Source organism: Gadus morhua, chromosome 4 (genome assembly GCF_902167405.1).
Source record: "Gadus morhua chromosome 4, gadMor3.0, whole genome shotgun sequence".
NCBI lineage: Eukaryota > Metazoa > Chordata > Actinopteri > Gadiformes > Gadidae > Gadus > Gadus morhua.
In genome coordinates, this window is record NC_044051.1 from 12191228 (window position 1) to 12210378 (window position 19151).

General features: G+C 46.4%; 1 protein-coding gene across 1 annotated transcript in view; it reads left to right on the forward strand.

The window, feature by feature from the left end:
* pdlim5b (PDZ and LIM domain 5b) overlaps window positions 1-19151 on the forward strand; it is a 43735-nt gene that overhangs the window by 11982 nt on the left and 12602 nt on the right. Inside the window, 4 exon segments of the mRNA XM_030354369.1 lie at window positions 5975-6126; window positions 16966-16993; window positions 17357-17391; window positions 17393-17875. Of these exon segments, the coding sequence (XP_030210229.1) occupies window positions 5975-6126; window positions 16966-16993; window positions 17357-17391; window positions 17393-17875 (698 nt within the window).

Consider the following 19151-nt stretch of genomic DNA (forward strand, 5'->3'; position numbering starts at 1 on the left):
TTTGAGTACGCAGCAGATCCCAGGGTATGCTGGTGTCTGTCTCCACAAGACAGCTGCTTCCAATTGATAGTGGCATGGCAGAGATATAAAGAAATCCATAGTTCTAATAAACCTGTAGGTTCTGATTCATGTCCTCATGTCCGTACATTTCTGTTCTTAGAGAGGGTCACGTTTTGGATCCAACCATTCCCAAGAGAGGAGAGGAGAGATACATAAAACTGAGCCACATATGCGAAGGACAATATCAACATGGCAACTTGAAAATGAGATGTCAACCCTTTATTTCACAAATCCAATGCAACATGTAAAACGCATGGTACCTTTGTAGTCAAGCTGTGTATTTCTTTAGCGATTGTAATGCAAGCGAAAAGTGCTGTAAATGTAGACTAATAAAACTTAGTTTTAGTTAGTTATTATTTTAATCATAACCCGTTATCTTTCTTTAAAATTGTAGCGTTGTGCAGTACCCACCTCATTTAAGGATGCAGGAGTCTTCCAGAGTCTTTTATGCATAATAATTATACTTAGAATAAGAAGGTAGATCGCCCTAAACACCCACCAAGTACAAACACATGTCACAGCTTAATTGACCCCAGAGGTGTGAGCTAACTAGCGAACATGCAGTCGTCACAGTAAGGCGTCAGTGCTGCTTCAGGCCGTGGCTGATGTTTTGGTGAGAGCGAAGTCACACCATGACAACCATCACAATCAAACAACTCCATGACAACCAACCATGTGCATATCCCGAAACCCGACGTGTGATGTTTGCCTTAAAGGAACATCGCCTTTTCCAACTTTGTTCTCTTCCCCCCCCGCCCCCCCCCCCCCCCTGTTAATACCTAGCCCTCGGTCTCGGGTCTAGACTGTCGGAACAGCTAATGGAAGGTGGCGCAGGTAAACACAGCGTATAAAAACACACAGTCGGCGTTAACACACCTGCTGCTGCGGTGTGTGTCTTTCAGGGACATTTCCTCTGCTGGCAGCGGGGGGCTGCAGGATGCAGCAGGGGGCTGTCACTGTGGAATGCTGTGTCAACAGAGAGGGTCCCCGCAGGGCACGGGGGCTCAGGGCGCTGCCCACTTTACAAACCAGCTCTGCGGCTTTTGAAGGCACGCCGGGCTACCGTAACGGCATGACCGGATTTTTTCGTTTTTTTTTACATAACGCAACGAGTTTTCACAGCTGCTCTTCGAAAAAAACGATTTAGATCGTCTGCTCCATTTGCCTCTGCCCTTTTTTAAACAAAACGTCATGGGTAGTGAAACCAGAGGGGGATCGGGGTGTACCGCGACCGTGCAAAGAAAGAGGCCTTTTTGTTGACTTATTGTGGCCCCGAGCGAGGAGACGGCTCGCGTACAACGAGTACGCGGTTCGCGAATGTCAGTAGCGCTCAGGAGAACGACGGCCCTTCAGCGTCTCAGGCCTCTCAGTCCAAGTCACTCACACAGACGTTCCTCAGGGATCCCAAGCACTAGTAGCAACGTCCTGCGGCGTGAAGTCCCTGAAAAGGCAACAAACAGACCGATCCTATTGTTTACCGATGACTCATCGCTTTTTTGTGACAGTAGCCAAAGAGGAAGACACATGTCGGGTGTCATTATGGGATTAGGGATGATTACTTTGAGATGGCTAACGGTAGGGCTGGGGAATGTCTGTCAGCGGATATGTAAACGTTACTGCGTGATGACATGTTATGACTTGTGTGGAGGAGATGTGATATCATATTTGTTGAATTCACCCAAAAGTGTTTTGGGTGAATTCTTTTTGTATTCGTGTACTCCCTCCTTCCTGTTTGGAACCGGCGGTAAGCACTTCCCTGACGTGTTTTTTTGCGAACGAAACCCGGATCAGCTCTGTGTTGATTTGAAATGTGTTGAATTATGATTTCTAACATGTATAGTTTAGGGGTCAACCTACGATAAAATACAAACTTTGAAGTGACAAAGGAGGAAAGCTCTCTTCCCATACAAGGCCGAATGATTTGGACTGCAGCCGCAGTCCTTCTGAACTTAAAGCCTTTAAGAAAAACGGCCAATTGCTCCGGAAATAGCCGTGCTTTCTTTTGACAGCGGGAACTCGTTTTTTGTTCTTGATTGTGTGCTCTCCGCTCTGATTTGAGCCACGGCTGCACAGTTTGTAGCAAAGAACGCAGACGCTTTAAAGCAATTTACTGCTGACCCTAATCTGTGGAGGGCCCAGCCTCACCATCCGCTACTCTTGTAATTGGGACCAATTTGGCCATGAGTACTTGGCCTTCATTTCCTCCGCAAAGCCCTTCACAATCAATCTTTTTTACCTCTGTGTTTCCTTCTTCTATCCAGAAATAGACTTGTGATAAATAGTACACTCCTACTGCACTCCACACATGAATGAACAGAGGCGTTTCCCTTCAACGCATTTTAACATGTTATGAACAACATGCATGTGTGAACACTCTAAACCGGCTGTATGTGCTCATCACCTCGAGGTCACTTAGCGACAGACCCCTACAATCCATCGGACGTCCTGCATGTGCAGAAATCCTCAAAGGCCCCCTTCACCCGATGTGGTTCTGAAAGACCTCCTGGAATGCTCTGAGCACGGGCTGTGTGTTTGTCAATGGTTATCTTCCCTTGTGGTGATTGTGCTCGGTCTGCTTGCCGCCTTTGCTGAGTGAAGTAGTTAGTTGGTGAGGGATGGGGAGAGGGGCTGGGGTGAGGTTGGTGAGAGTTGCAGGGTTTTTTGGTACTAATGCCTCCCTACCACAACACACTGTGTCTGCTCTGGGTCACAACAACAAAGCCTCTCACGATTTGACGATATTTATAGACTGCAGGGAATGCCGTGAATTCTTCTTCTCACATCTATTTGTTTTCTAACCCCCCGAGGAGGAACACTGTTAGTTTGCTGTGACACCAGAGAGAGAGACAGAGAAAGTTAGAGAGAGAGAGAGAGAGAGAGAGAGAGAGAGAGAGAGAGAGAGAGAGAGAGAGAGAGAGAGAGAGAGAGAGAGAGAGAGAGAGAGAGAGAGAGAGAGAGAGAGAGAGAGATATTGCGACACCGCCCATGCAAGTCCAAAGTTCTTACTATCTCTGGCGGAAGGTCAATGCTTATTGTTTGCTCTGCCTGCCTTGTTAAGATAAGAGCGTGAGTGTGTCTGTCTAAATATAGGCCACTGCGGTATGGTGCATTGTCTTCCATTTGTCCCTACAAGGCATGGACTTTAGAGGTTAATCTGTTTGTCTCTCTCCTTCTCTCTCTCTATCTCTGTCTCTCTTTCCATCTCTCTCTCTGTGTCTCTGTCTATCTCCCTCTGCTGCAATAACAGACATACATGGTAAAGGGCAGGACAGAGGTGTGTGAGGAGATTGCTGGAGCACTTTCATTCAGCCGTATGACAAGATGATGTCGATGTCAGCGAGTGTCCTCGGAGCCGAGGCCACCTCTAGCAGATGTCAAAGCTCAGGGAGAATGGCTGGCTGGCTGGGGGAAACACTTGGTGATAGAAGGGATATATGAGAGTTTGTCGTTTGCCTCGTGTTTGCAGCATGTGGCTGTGTGTGCTAGACTAGCAGAAGTGCGCGTGGAGTGGTCTGCACACACATTAACCTTCGCTGTGTTTTGACTTCCTCCCTTTGAATTCTGATCTCACTGATAAGGGCAAAAAATGGAAAGCAACTTGTCTCATGACACGCACAGACACAGATTCACACAAACACACACACACACATACACACACGCACGCACGCACGCACACACACACACACACACACACACACACACACACACACACACACACACACACACACACACACACACACACACAGACACACACAGACAGACACAGACACAGACACAGACACAGAAACAGACACAGACACAGACGCACACACACAGACGCACACACACACACACACACACACACACACACACACACACACACACACACACACACACACACACACCCACTCACACACATTCCCCTCTGCGTTGTCTCTGTTTTTTCACTTCTCAAAAGTAACGCAAAACTAAACTTTGCCTCCGGACACTCTGTTCCTTCAGCTCTTCATAAAAGTGTTGGATTTATTGTGGTGTTGTCGCTTTTTTCCTACCCATACCACAGTTACCTAACTTCCTCTTATGAATGGGCTTTCAGGAAGTGGACAAAGGGGGACGATCTTGTGCGTCTGTGAACCCCCCCCCCCCCCCCCGGCATTATATCCTCCACCCACACCACCAGCCTCACCCCCACCTTCACCCCCACTCCCTGATTCAACCGTGTGAATAGCAGTGTACCGGGCATTAATACAAAGCCTGGGTCTCTGAATGAGTCATGTGCCCTTGTGGCTGACGGGAACAGCACAAAAGACAGACACACACACTAAAACAAAGTGTTACTAGCGGGTATTGCACGTTGATGTTGAATATGAGGTGACGCAGACCCACTGTTATTTGGTTACACTAAATTCCTAAGAACTGTTGGTTTGTGGTGATGTCATTATCTGTTTTCTCCCCTAAGCCTTGTAGTACAGCTTTTGGCACAAAGGAGTGCACATTTCAACTCATACGCAACCCACACATTTTGTAAAATCATATTGATTTTAATGCAGTGAAGCTCTAAGGGCACGAATGTACAGGGATGTATTTCTTCACGTCTGTCCTGACACAGGTTTTGGTTTTGGGCTTTAGATTAAAATAGATCTGTCAAAAATCGATGACAAAACATCACATTGATGTGGCAGTTGAAACATCACTTTATTTTCTTCATTATATTTAGGTGTTTATTCAATACTTCTATCGAAAAATCCACATTCCTCTCTTAAAATACGATTTACTACTTAATATGTCCAGTACATGACGATTCAGACATGTGTTGATCTAAAATATTTCCTTATTTCACATTGTTCTGAAAAGGGGTGTTATATATATATATATATATATATATATATATATATATAGAGAGAGAGAGAGAGAGAGAGAGAGAGAGAGAGAGAGAGAGAGAGAGAGAGAGAGAGAGAAGAGAGAGAGAGAGAGAGAGAGAGATATATATAGATATATATATATATATATATATATATATATATATATATATATATATATATGTGTATATAACAAACCTAACAGGAGAAGCTGTTAGGTCACGGTTAGGTAATGTGTTTGTTTTGGTGGTGAGTAGTGAGTGGGTGTGTGTTCATTGAATTACGTGTTGTGTGATCAAGTTGTGTAATCACAAACTCCACCCAGTGAGGAGACATTCCCTCCTCAAGTCAACTCTCGCTGTTGGCATATCCTTTGAGCCGAAACTCATTGCGTCAAGTCATTGCCATTTAATTGTTCCTTTTGTGTTTGAAAATATAAGTAATCAAGTGTCATAAAGTAATAGATATCTTTTTCGAAACACACCCGACAAACTGCGTTTTCTCTTAACTAATTAATTCTCTCTGTATTGCCGAAGGGTTTGGAGTTATAACGATTGTTCGAAATGTGACATTTCAAGTGTGTTTCACAACTATTTCGTCATTCGAGTTGCAACACTGAAACTATTTCCGATCTGCTCTACCTTTGAGCAACTTTTGTGTCCTATATAAAATGTATCATGTACAGTTCAAAACTGTGGCTTGCTTTCCCCTCGGTTGCCAGACGTGAAACCGTTGGCATCAAGTGACCCATATGGCTGAATAAACACGAATAAACATGCGATTAAGCCCAGATTGAAACATAATACCAAATTCCAACTTAATTCATCCATGCTACTATTTGCATGAGAAACATGCACGATGGAAATCTGTGGTTGCGTGTTCAGTCTCCTTAAGCTACCTTAAGGAGGAGTGAACCAGACCATGGTGTAAACATCATGAGGCCTCAACTCGGTGTGTGTGTGTGTGTGTGTGTGTGTGTGTGTGTGTGTGTGTGTGTGTGTGTGTGTGTGTGTGTGTGTGTGTGTGTGTGTGTGTGTGTGTGTGTGTGTGTGTGTGTGTGTGTTGTGTATTTCCAGCTGACGGATGGCGGCAAGGCTGCCAGGGCCAACCTCAGTGTCGGAGACCTGGTCACGTCCATCGATGGCATCGCCACGGACGGCATGAACCACCTGGAGGCCCAGAACAAGATCAAATCCTGCTCAGGAAACCTGTCCCTCACCATGCAGAGGTAACCCGACCACTTTGGAACAACTGTGGGCCCTCCGGGGCTGGAATGTTTATTTTGGCGGTTTACTGTTTGCTCATTCAGCAGACACTTTTATCCAGCTCAAGAGTGAATTCAGATGCAGGTCATTAAGGAGCGAGTAGGGGTTAGCGTGTTGTTGACGGACACTGGAAACGAGCCCGGTAGCACTTTGATGGGAGTTGGAACGCCTTACTACGTTACATTATTCTCCCGCATAAACTCCATTCAAAACGTCATACTGTTAACTACACATCTCCGACATCCCATGACAACTGGGATAATTGTACCAGTAGCCTTGGATGAAAGTATCTGTTGAATCCCATCATTCATGCTCAATGTTGAATGTACTGAAGCCAAGAATCCATATGCAGAATTCCTTCGGTTTCCTCTCAGAGTGTACATGTGCTACGGAGAAGCAGTGTGTTATTAAGAACGGCAGTATAGAGTGTATAGTCGACCGCTGAGGTTTTGTATTTTTCTTACGATTGCTCCAAAAAGTTTGGCTTTTTGCGCTGAATGGCCCCTCTTACGCAATGCTGGGCGAGAGGTCATTTCCTGGTTGGAAAGACATGGATTGAAGAGCCAAACTGGAGTGGTTTATGACTGTGGTACAAGACAATGACAGGTTTCCGTTGTGGAGGGAACTTCTTTATGGGAAAGGTTTGTCAATGGTGGTTTGGACCATCCACCGCAATATAGAGCCTACACAATACATATTAAACATATACAAATGACTCTATAATACATTCAGATTTTACATTTATTTTTCCGAAGAAAGCAGACCCTTTTATCCAAAGCGACTCCCAATAAGCGCATTGATTTAATCAATAGAAAAGTGATCCGTCAACATACGGCTTTTGACTGTGTGCAGCCAATCCAACTTGAATCCAGTGATTGAATTATCTGCACAGATGCAGGGAGCTTGAGGAACATTACTTCCCACAAAATCAAAACGATCTTTGCTAATGTAATTCATAACAGTTATTCCTTGTTAAAACTGAGAACTGCCTCCTCCGTACACAGTAAAACGCTGTCTTTACATTCCCTTGCCTAACTTGATGCACCCCTCACTGCTTTACTGATGGGGAAATAAGGCCTGAAATAGCCCTTTTTTCACAGCTGTGTGCAATATAGCGTAATGAATGCACTGTTAGATGCATCAGTCATGATAGACATAATGCACATTAGCTGTACAGCTAATTGCAAAATAGTTTCCCATGCTAGAAGCGATCCGTTCTATATTGGCACAGCGAACGCTGATATTCAATTCTGAAAACGCAGTGGGGCGAATCGAACCGGCACAACCAAAGACTGAAGCGAGGAAAGATAAGCTTACTCAAGCAGTTTCAAATGAGCTAACATGGGCATGCAAATACAGCAGTCATTCCCTACAAACACTGTTGGGCCTTCATATATAAATATAAAATATCTGTCAACGAATGTTACTGCTTCTGTTGGCTAGATCGTCCCAATATTTTTTCACGTCCATGTCAGCAACAGGTCTGAGATGTCTTGTTATGAAATGTAGTGAATGCATCTCCTCTATTTATATCCCAATGTCCTGATATGGCTTTAAGTATAACCGTATAATTACATTATAATTATCTAATGATGCTTCATGTGTTTACGTGAATTGCCACTTTAGATGAAATTCAATACGTCAGAAGTATAAAACCGACTTCGTCACATTAATTGTTCTAATAATATTATCTAGGGTGAGAATAACGAGCTGAATAAAAAGAGCATCAGCCAAGCTTCTTTCATCCTACCCACTCGCAGAAGTATGATTTATGAGCTGGATGATTACTGATACTCCGTCTTTGAGGCCTCATAACATTCCAAGGGGGCCTTGAGAATGAATAATGTTCTCTTAACTCTGCGACTGTGATGTCACACAGTCGTGGTTCACATTCTCCCCGCCAGAAACTCAGATCAGCTCCCCAGATATGGAGCGGAATTAAAAAAGTGGGTGGGGGGGAGGCAGCAGCAATGTTCCTCAGACATTGTACGACCTTGTTTTGTTTGGTTTTAAAGCCTTTGACCTCTGGCCCTGGTGTACCACGATCCATGATATAACGATATTATTGAGTTACAGTGAAATAACTGTCAAATTATCTAGTCATTGTCGTTATAGTTGAGTAGGGTGGAGACGTTTGTGCATTCTATGTTGAACTTGTATAATTCAGTCAACTCCATCTGATAAGGTGTGTTTTTGTAAAGTTATATGAACCATTCGCTGAGTGAGTGATGATTCCAATGTTGTGTTTGTGTGTACGGGTGGACTTCTGATAGTATCTATTTTAATTTGATACAATTTGTCAGTGTCTGTTTGAGTCAATTCAATAGTTTTTTTAAGTGGAACAGGCTGACTGGTTTTGTTTAAGATGTTGTCCTTATTGAAGGGTTTCGGTTAAGGGTTTCGTAACCCTGGGGTCGCCTGCTATGCATATGCAGTCACAGCATATTGCTGGTTTGTAGGCAAAAGATGCTACAGACATTTGATCAGGAATGCTTGATTTACAAAAGTAATCCGCAAAAGATGCTACAGACATTTGATCAGGAATGCTTGATTTACAAAAGTAATCCAAAAGGTATGAAAGTTCCCCAGTATACAAACCGGTTTGTAGGCAAAAGATTCCTCCTGCTAACTAGCAGACATTGATGGTACCGGCAGATGTTGATAGGATTAAAACAGTGCCTGGGGATCGGGGAGGCAGACGCTCACACATCTATGCCAAAAGTAGGGGCCGTGTGAAACTTCAGACGTACAAATGGGCCAAGAAACGTTGAGGTTCGCTGGGTTCAGGGGTGGCTTGAGCTCCTGCCCTTGACGTGGAATCCTTAGCTAAAATCCATGCACAAGTTGTCTGCAGTGTTTCAGTGTATACTCCAGCATGACCATAGAATCACCGGTCACTATGTTCTATATGCCCTTTGCTGTTCAGTGTCAGACGGCTCCATAATTAGCAAGCCTAGTAATTTGTTTAAAATTATGATTTTTTTTTTTTTTTAAATCGCAGTAATCAATAATTTCACGGCACGCTCTGCAACCACCGGCAGAATAACTGAATTGTTTTTTTTCTTTGTGGAACTTTTTTCTTGGGAAAGAACAGAAATAAAAGCGCTCCCCTGAAAAGCGCCCGGAGAGGTTTTTTCCAGATGATTGCGGCCCGTTGCCTCAGGAAGGAATGATAATGGGTGTTTATTTATTGTCATTGAAATATGCAACTTGGCGTAATCGAACACGCCTCCCGAGCAGACGGTGGTTGAGGACACCTGGTTCCAAAACCTCAAAGATAAAACAGACAGAGACGGTGAACGCTCTGACACACTATGAGAAGAACAGCAGTGGGAGTGGGTGTGTGTGGTTGGGTGTGTGTGTGTGTGTGTGTGTGTGTGTGTGTGTGTGTGTGTGTGTGTGTTGTGTGTTGTGTGTTGTGTGGGTGTGGGTGCCGGGGAATGTGTCTGCGTTTTAATGATATGCTGACCTTTGACCTGTCTACTGTGTGTGGCTGCGTCGGCGCCCGCGTGTGTATGTGGGTGTGTATATGTGTGACCCTCGCCCTGTCCAGTCGCACCGCTCTCATAAAGGGCTAGAGTAAACAGTGCCGAGGGGAAAGTGTGAACGACGAGCACTGGTTCATGCGGAGATGTTAAAAGTTCAAACTTCTCCTTTCATTCTGTCAGTCTGCCTTCATTCACACATTACCCACCACACAAATTAAGTTAAGTGAAGCCAGTGTTTCAGCTCAAATTCGAACCCCATGACATTTAAAAAAAATGCATTTTGGGCTGAGAAAGAGGAAAAGGGGAGGAGGTGTTGGCATCTTAGCCCTTCTAATGATGTTGTGCATGAAACTGTGTTATACTACAAGTGTGGAGGATTAACCCTTCCTCGGACACAACCTTAGACAACAACCACTCTCCGGATTCTGTCAGTTGCGGGCTCTTCATACACGTAAACTTCATACACGACGATTCGAAAAGGACGAAGCGGGGCCGGCAGACGGTTTCAGATTGAGCTACGGTTTATTCCGATGAGGAGCGACCACGGTCTGTTTTATACGGTCGCCTGCTGCTCACCGCCATACACACACAAGGCCGTCTGAGTGATTGACATGAAGGCCATCTGCGGCCCATACCTGTCCAGAAGCAGCCCCAGACACAGGCCTGCCTGCCTGTGGTGTGCACGGGCTAACGTTACAGGCAGGCCGTGGGGGAACAGTAGGCCAGATGCCATGCAGAGAGGGAATCCTGTGGCGCCGTCCTGCTCGTGTTCGTCCAGGCATCAGCTATGATCTCAAACATATCGATATGCTTGTTTTTTAACCAGCACCATCTAAAGGAACGCAGAGACTTTGAGTTGGGTTGTGTAATGGGCCAGCGATGTTTGAATGTTCTAGCTTAAAGAAATACAATTGAAATATATATACGGTGTCAATGCTATAAGTTACCATTCCCACATGCTAGGAATTTTGTTATTGCGTATTTGTCTGATTTATGAGTCGTCTGTAAAGTCACTGCAGTAGTACATGTAGTCGTAAAATATGTGAGTTTGTGCGATCACGTTGGAATGTCATGTGACAGATCTATACCGCTGTGCATGCAAAAATGAGTAAGTGGCCTGAAATAGACCTACTGTAAATCCTATCTACAAGAACGCATACCTAGTGCCTCAGGCTGTAAACGGCATCACGGGACCGAGGTAGCCAAGATAAATAACAACAGGCTCTGGGACATGTTAACTCGACTTGCTTCTATAAATAGCCCTGTCATCTCCTCCATAATGACCACCGTTTTCTCTTATTTAAGTCTCACTGCCACATGCTTTCACGTCAGAGTCTTTTTTTCTCTCCTCTATCCTTGGTTCTCTGTGTCTCTGTGGGAGCGTGCAGTATTCTCCAGGTGCTGAATCTGTCAACATGTTTAAATGGTCATCAAGGTGGCGTGTGCGCGTAGGTTTAAGCGGATTAGCAGGAAGGGAAATATCAAGGAAACGGCATCGCATTCCTCTGACAGAAGCCATTAGTTCTAGTGCAGGACGTTGGAAGCAGGCCGGGCTATAAAGTGCTTTTCCAAACGCTTTCTTGCGCCGCGTCTTTGTTCTGTGTTGTTCAGGCAAATCAGGCAGCAGTATCCACCCTTCACAATGAGCAAGGCACTTTAAGGGATTAAATACAGTTCAAGAAAAAGTCGACACAGACACAAACACATTCATCCAACAAGCTTCCTTTGACAGAGTCCTTGGGTTTCAGCAAGTGGTTAGAGGGCTTCAGTCATCTGATGAGGTTTGTTTTTGCTAAGTTATTATAACATAACCCTAACCCTAATCAGTCACTGAGTGAGTGATGATTCAAATGTTGTGTGTGTGTGTGTGTGTGTATGTGTGTATTTCTGACAGCGTCCATTTCAGTGTGTTTGTGTTTGTGTGTATGCATGCATGTCTGTATGGATGTGTGTCCGTATGTCTATGCATGCGTTTGTGTGTGTGTGTCTATCCATGTATGTATGTGCGTGTGTGCCTGTATGTGTGTCTATGCATGTGTTTGTGTGTTTCTATGCATGTGTGTGTGTCAATGCATGTGTGTGTGTGTATGCACGTGTGTGTGTGTGTGTGTGTGTGTGTGTGTGTGTGTGTGTGTGTGTGTGTGTGTGTGTGTGTGTGTGTGTGTGTGTGTGTGTGTGTGTGTGTGTGTGTGTGTGTGTGTGTGTGTGTGTGTGTGTGTGCGTGTGTCTACGCGTGTTAATGCGATGAGGGAGCTGAGCCGTCGGCCGGCGGTCCGGACCCCGGCCCCCTCAGATAGCATGTGCCAGAGTGTTTCTCTTGGCTCCCACAGACGAGAGGGGGACAGGATGGGAGTGAGTCGCCCAGCCCACGGGCCCGTCTTCCTGGGGTCTAAGGCCTCACTCTGCGGAGACGTTTCACACATCCTTCGCTGTGTGTGTGTGTGTGTGTGTGTGTTTGTGTGTGTGTGTGCGTCTGTGTCTGTGTGTGCGCGTGTGTGTGCGTGTAGTTCAAAACGTCTGTTTCCTCGACGGTTGAGTACCAGACATGGCTTTTATTGTGCCACACAAGAACACGCACGCACGCACTCACTCTCACACACACACACACACGCATACACACAGACATAGACATACAGACATACACTTACACACACACACACACACACACACACACATACACACACACACACACACACACACACACACACACACACACACACACACACACACACACACACACACACACACACACACACACACACACACACACACACAAACAGGCGTTGATCCCAGGGCTGAAGGATTTGAGCGCTACCCCGTTGACTTGTGAGGACATGCTTGTTAGAGCGGAGGGGGGAAATGGCGGGGCGCTCTAATCTGCTTTAATGACGCGCGGAGAACCCTCCCTTGATTACATCACAAGACGACCCAGATGTGTGTTTTCGGTGCCAAATAAATCGACCCTGTGTGTGTGTGTGTGTGTGTGTGTGTGTGTGTGTGTGTGTGTGTGTGTGTGTGTGTGTGTGTGTGTGTGTGTGTGTGTGTGTGTGTGCGGGTAGCTGTGTAAGTGTGTGTATGTGTGCGTTGCGTTTTGACAGAAAGGACGATAATTGGCTGGGGAACTATGTGAAGTGTCTGAAAGCTACACACGCATTACAAAAACAGCACCATATTTAGATATTGTATTTGTCGCATGTTGGCTACACATTTAGAAGTTGCCATAATCCCATCACAAACCTTCTACGTTTCTAAGCACCGCCCTGAAATATTCTCGCGAGTGAATTATTGCTTCTTCTTTTTTTTTCGACACGAGCCACAGTTGGGCCCTCTGAAGTCCTGGCACGGGTTTAAAACGTGATGGATCGGAATGAGGGATGAAATATGGAACTACAAACTCTGTGTTGCATCCAGCTTGTACCGCATCCAGAGAGGCCGTGATTTGTAGTGCTCGCAAGCCGTAGTTACACTCCACTTAGTGTCAGAGCGCTGGCACGGCCTTCGTGAGCTGGCTGTAGTGTACCACGCAAGGCCTCGACGTTCACGGTGACAGCGTGCGGTGAGGAAATGTACGTCAACACATTAAGAAGGATCGAATAAACAACCCTGTTTCCCTCTCCGTCTCTCTCTCTCTCTGTCTTTCCCTATCTTTTATCCTGATCTAAATCCCCTCTTCCTTTGAGGGAGATGTCTGTCTGCCGCTCTCTCTCTCTCTCACTCTCTGTGTCTCCCTCTTTCATTTAAGTCTCTTAATCTCTTTTCAGCCTTTTTTTCGATTTCCCTCCTTTTCCACTTGACGTCTCTTTCTTAACCTCTCGCTGACGCGTACACACGCACCTGCGCACACATGCACTGAAACGCACACACCCCTACACACATTAACACACACCGGGGCCGTGTATAACAGCAGGGTGGCAGCAGGGCAGTCCGGACAGGAGGGAGCGAGGGAGGAAGAGAGAGAGAGAGAGGGAGAGACGGGCAGATGTTCACAGGACCACCCTGACTAGTGTTTGTTCAGTTAGCACGTTGGGAACAGACGGGCAGATGGAGAGACGGAGCGACAGAGAGGGAGAGAGAGAGAGAGACACCACCCTCGGGGGACGGGCGGGGATCATTCATTATGGAAAAGCGCAGTTTGATGTTTTTCAATTTTCATGTAGCATAATATTTCCACATCATAGCTCCGTTCCAAAAACGTAACGTGTCGCAATGTGAAATCAGTAAGAGATGCAAGCGTGGGCACAGATGACGTCAGCAATTCTGGCTCAAAATCTAAAGCGGGGTAGGGCCCGATGCTATTAGTCATTTCTAAACTTGCCCCGACAACCAGGGAAAGTGTGTCCATTAGCATCACGCTCTTCCTAATATTGCAGAGAGAGAGGGAGAGCGAGAGGGAGAGAGAGAGAGACAGGGAGAGGACTGTATGAGCATGGCCTCTGTCCCAGGAGCGACCTCGCTGAGCCACAGTGTTGTCTTTAGGAGGGATAAAACTCTCCTTTGTGTGGACAAGTTCCAGGGCCGGACCGGACCCAGTTGTTCGTTTAGGGCCTGTGTCTCCAGCCGGAAGCGCTGGTGCTGTTTGAATGGCGCAGTATTAAAGCTAAGCTGCCGGCCTTATGTGCTATATAGGGAGAACAACGGTTCATTTTCTGTACAAGAGATGGATCTGTGAATAGGAAGAGGGGAAGAAAGAGGAACAGCAGTGTATCGAAGTCAAAACATTTTCCGAAAAAGAAGGTTCACATTAAAAGTGATTCTGCATTTTTCGATATCGTGTTTCCATGAACAAAAGTTTTTGTTTTAAAATCACTCTTGTGTTTCCCCCCAACAGAACAACACAAACTCATTATTTGTGCCAAAAGAGGAATGCTAGGATGGAAAATGCATTTTCTCCAGGAACATTGGATAAATGTTCCACAACATCTCTGAAATATAAATGGACATCATGGGCTTTTGGGCTGGCCACCGTCCAGAAGTGCATGCAAGGAGTTTAACATTCAGATAACATTATACGACTATTATGGGATCGAACCGTTGCAAGCAGCTGCATCAATCATTGTCAGGACATTGCATAACTTTTTTCATAATGTGAAAAATGCCTACACGCCTACTCACGCACTCCAGAAGTGGAGACCTTTTTTTAATAGATAGTTATATGTCCACTGTGGCTACCATCATTAATCTTTAAAACGTGTGTCAAAATATAGAACGATATAGACGTAGAAAAACACATCGGCATCTTTAACGTTAACATTCGATCCAAGAACAATTTAAGAGTTATTAAAGCCCCTAAAACAATTATTTATCTATATAATTGCGAATAAATGTGTGTTTTTGAAATGCCACGATAAAATAGCTAACAAGAAAGTGAGTGTTTTATTGAGTGTGGCGTACGCAGTCTAGTTTGCGTGGAACTCATCCATCATGATGTTTGACAGTCAGAGCGGGAGCATTGTTTTTTCAAGGCCTTGGATTCAAGGTCAACTCTTCAGGGGCCAACTTCAAGTAGCGCAATAAGAACCCTTGTCAGTTTTCTCTTATTTTTTACACTACCTCACAAGTCTTTTTGGCAGAGACCTCCCCCATGATTTTTTTAACTGTTGCAACCAGTGATTGCCATCACTGATCCTATAATGTATTCAAGAGGTAGGACTTTACAGACGCTTTCAGAACCGACGTAACACTATAGACAGTGTTATAGTGTTGAAAGCGAGAGTTTCGGTTGAAAGGCAGCGTGAGACGGGTTATTGGGACAGCGTTGAAGGATAGCTTAAGTGGTAGGAATGTATGCTGAGTGTCTGGTTGACAGTTTCAACTCCTCGAATGCTATTTTCGCTGGAAGGTAGGATTTATAAATGTGAAAAAGGCACCAGTGGCAAACCTGGAAAAAACGAAACAACCTCAATGACCCAAAGAGGATACAGCATGCCAAGAGTTAACGTTTAACGTTGCAAACATGAAGAATTGGGTGAAGCATTTGCTTAGAAACACAGTGTTCTCTGGTAATCATAGTACTTTGAGGGATGAAGCGGGACCAAGATAAAGGGGTGGTTATCAATTGAGTTTGTCCAAGTGGCGGAAATTATATATAAGTTTCACAGCTCCGTCCCAGCTACGGAGAAGGACTTTGGGTGGCAGTTAAACAACTTCTTGCAAAGAAAGCTGGTTCTCTTTGTGAAATATAATTCATACAAGGATTATAATCAAGATTTAATGCAATTTTTTGCCACATATTTTCCTCAAGCTTCACGAGGAACGGCTTTTAACGCAAACAAAGTTGCTATTGTATTCCCAAAACACAAACTAGGTTTCCATAGGACTTTTTTTTTGTAATATAAACAATCCCTGGCAAGTCAGAAGATGTAACAAGCCCTGGCAGGCCAGGAGATGGCATTTCCGATCTCACTATCTGGTTTCATATCCAAGATGATCACGGCCCCTTTCTTTTTGCGTCCAACATCAACATTACAACAGCTTCTGCGGATCGGTGGATAAACACCGGCTTTTTGGGAAATTCATCCCTCTGAGCTGCCCAGAGAGAGAGAGAGGTTGGTCCCAGAGGGGACGGTTGAGTGAGATGATAATCCAGGCTCAGGGAGAGCTGACGCGGGAACACCAGTAGGGTAATGGAGGGAGCATAATGATCCTCGTTTCACCGTCACCTCTGCGGAAGAGAGAGAGAGGGGGAGAGGGAGGGAGGGAGGGAGGGAGGGAGAGAGAGAGGGAGGGAGAGAGAGAGGGAGGGAGAGAGGGAGGGAGAGAGAGACCGGGGGAGAGAGGGAGGGAGAGAGAGAGAGAGAGAGGGAGACGGGGAGAGAGAGAGAGAGAGAGAGAGACGGGGAGAGAGAGAGAGAGACGGGGAGAGAGAGAGAGAGAAAGAGAGAGAGAGAGAGAGAGAGAGAGAGAGAGAGAGAGAGAGAGAGAGAGAGAGAGAGAGAGAGAGAGAGAGAGAGAGAGAGAGAGAGAGAGAGGATACACCATGCGTACTACTTCTACTAGAGATACTCTATTGGAGGCCGAGCTCCTTAGAGCAGGCTGGTTGGCTGCCTAGGTTCCTTTGTATAGCCGTCTCTTCTCTTCTTTTCGGGATCTCCCTGATGATAATCCAGGAAGTGAAATGCTAGCTTTAAAAAGTATAGGGAATTGTTCAAAGCATGCCGGTTTTTCCTTTAAAGACTGCACAGTTGAAAATAACTCTTCCATATTGTCCCTGTAGGACAATGGGCTCGTTGTTAAGCGGAGCCAAATCCCAATATGTGAAATATTTTGGAAACATGTCGGGTGGTAACTTAACTACATTTCTGTTTTGGTTCACAGGCCCTCGAGTGCTCCCAGCGTGCCGAAGGTAGGAACCCCTCTCTGTTTGGTATTCCCATTTCAAATAACGACCAGGAATACCGCTTGAAACGACATTGTTTTGAAATCGTATATATTGTACTCCATCGGAGCAATATGTCCCCGTGCCCTTCTGAGAGGATGTCAGCTCACAGTTTGACTTTCCACGTGTGTGTCATGTTTCACCTCCATCGCCACCCGTCCTATAGGCTCATACCACAGCATGGTGTGAAAACAAAAAAACCACCGCTGAGTGTGTGAGCGCTTGATCCCGGCTAACCCCACCCATGACGCGTTCACAGGGCTTGCGTGTTGTTTTTCACCCCACTGCATGTCGGTGTTGTTGTGTCCGCCTATTGTTTTCCCTTCCCAGGGCGAGACTCAGGAAATCATTAAGCCCGTTCCCATCCCCCCCCCCGGCCTCCTCCGCCCCCATCACCCGGCCGTCCCCCCAGCCCGCCAACGCCGCCTACAACAAGACGGCCCGCCCCTTTGGCAGCAGCGCGGCCGGCGGCGGCGGCGCGGCCCCCCCGGCGGTGGCCTCCATCCCCTCCGCCTCCTCCGCCTTCACGCCGGCGGGACCCTCGCTGTCGCCGCAGCCCCCGTTCCCCCTCAGGTCCTCCGGCCTGGCCCCTCCCCCCGCCGCCACGGCCGCCCGGCCCGGCTCTGGAGGCTCCTCCCCCTCGGCGTTCGCCCGACCCCCCTCCGCTCGGTCGCCGAACGCCTCGTTCCCGCCGCGCGTGCCGCCGGCCCCGGCCCCCGCCCCGGCCCCCCACCCCGACGTGCCGCAGCCGTCCGTCTACAACACGCCCATCAACCTGTACTCCAACGTCAACGCCACCGAGGTGGTGATGGGGCAGAGGCGCGGCCTGCCGGAGCAGCAGTCCAACGGGTAAGTGCTCCTCCTGCTGTGGCATAACAACCCCCCCCCCCCCTCCGAATCCACCCCCACCCCCATCCCCCCGCCCCTCGCCTCGCCTCGCCTCCCTCCCTACCATCCCCTGGTGCGTCCAGGCTCTCAGAAACCAACAAAACCCCGACAGATCTCCTGTCACTTGAAAAACTAACACAGGACACATCCCATAAACCATCGCATTACACGCTGATGAATTACAGGGTAGAAGAGACGTCCCCTTTTTTCTTTCTTTTTTTCGCCAGCCGTGCTACGGCCGAGCTGCAAGTAAAAGCAGCGGGGGCGAGCGGCTAGCTGTTGCTACCGCGCACCACGTGGGACCAGTAGAGTTTGTAGAAGGCCATGCCAAACCAGGGGTATTCTGCGTCAGTGTCCTGTCACCTGCTTCTAATTAACCGCTGGGAGCTGGAAGGCTTTTGGTGGAAACAGGAACAAGGCTGTAGAGCGGCCGGCTGGGACATTTGGTTTGGTTTGCTACGGTTTGACTTCTGGTTTTGGTCGCTTGGTCGATTCTTTGGCTGGCACGCTAGAACAAATGCACCTTTGAAGCGTTGATTAAGCAGTGGTAAATAATGAATTCCTAGAATTCCAAATAATTCTGCAATTCATGATTAGGTCAAGTAGGTAAAGTACCATTGCAGCAGTACCAAGTAATGCATCGTTTTAATGAGTTAGGCATATATAGACCTCACCTTAAATTAACTCCCAGAAAATACTTAACTAATGCTTTGTGACAACCTGAACTCATCATTATTTGCAGTATTATACCATTTAGGAAACATTATGAAAGACTTTTGTAAACCATCCATAAACCATTTTCTCAATATCTTATTAATAATAACAATAATAATAATAATAATAATGTATATTCATTTAGGAACATTGCTTTATCAATGCTGAACTCAGTAGAGAGTCAATTCCCTAAGTGCTACCCACTTTAGAAATCACCTCAAGGAAAAATCGCAGCCAAGAAGGAGAGCCTTCATTGTAATTTAACAAATGTCTGACAAATCACCTCACAAAGACCCGCCGCACTCGTCTCCATATTTGTCGAGTGCTCGGATAGGTTGTCAACAACTAAAGAAGGCATTCCGTGATTACAAAGGGAAATAATCCTTTATGTCCCACGGGGTTGATGAGACGGAGAGAGAGGGGAACGCTAGGTACACGGTTGCTCTCCCCCCGTCTGTAAACACTTACCGCTATCACGGCCACCATCAACGGGTTCAGATGAGTTCGCTGGAAAGCGGGCGTG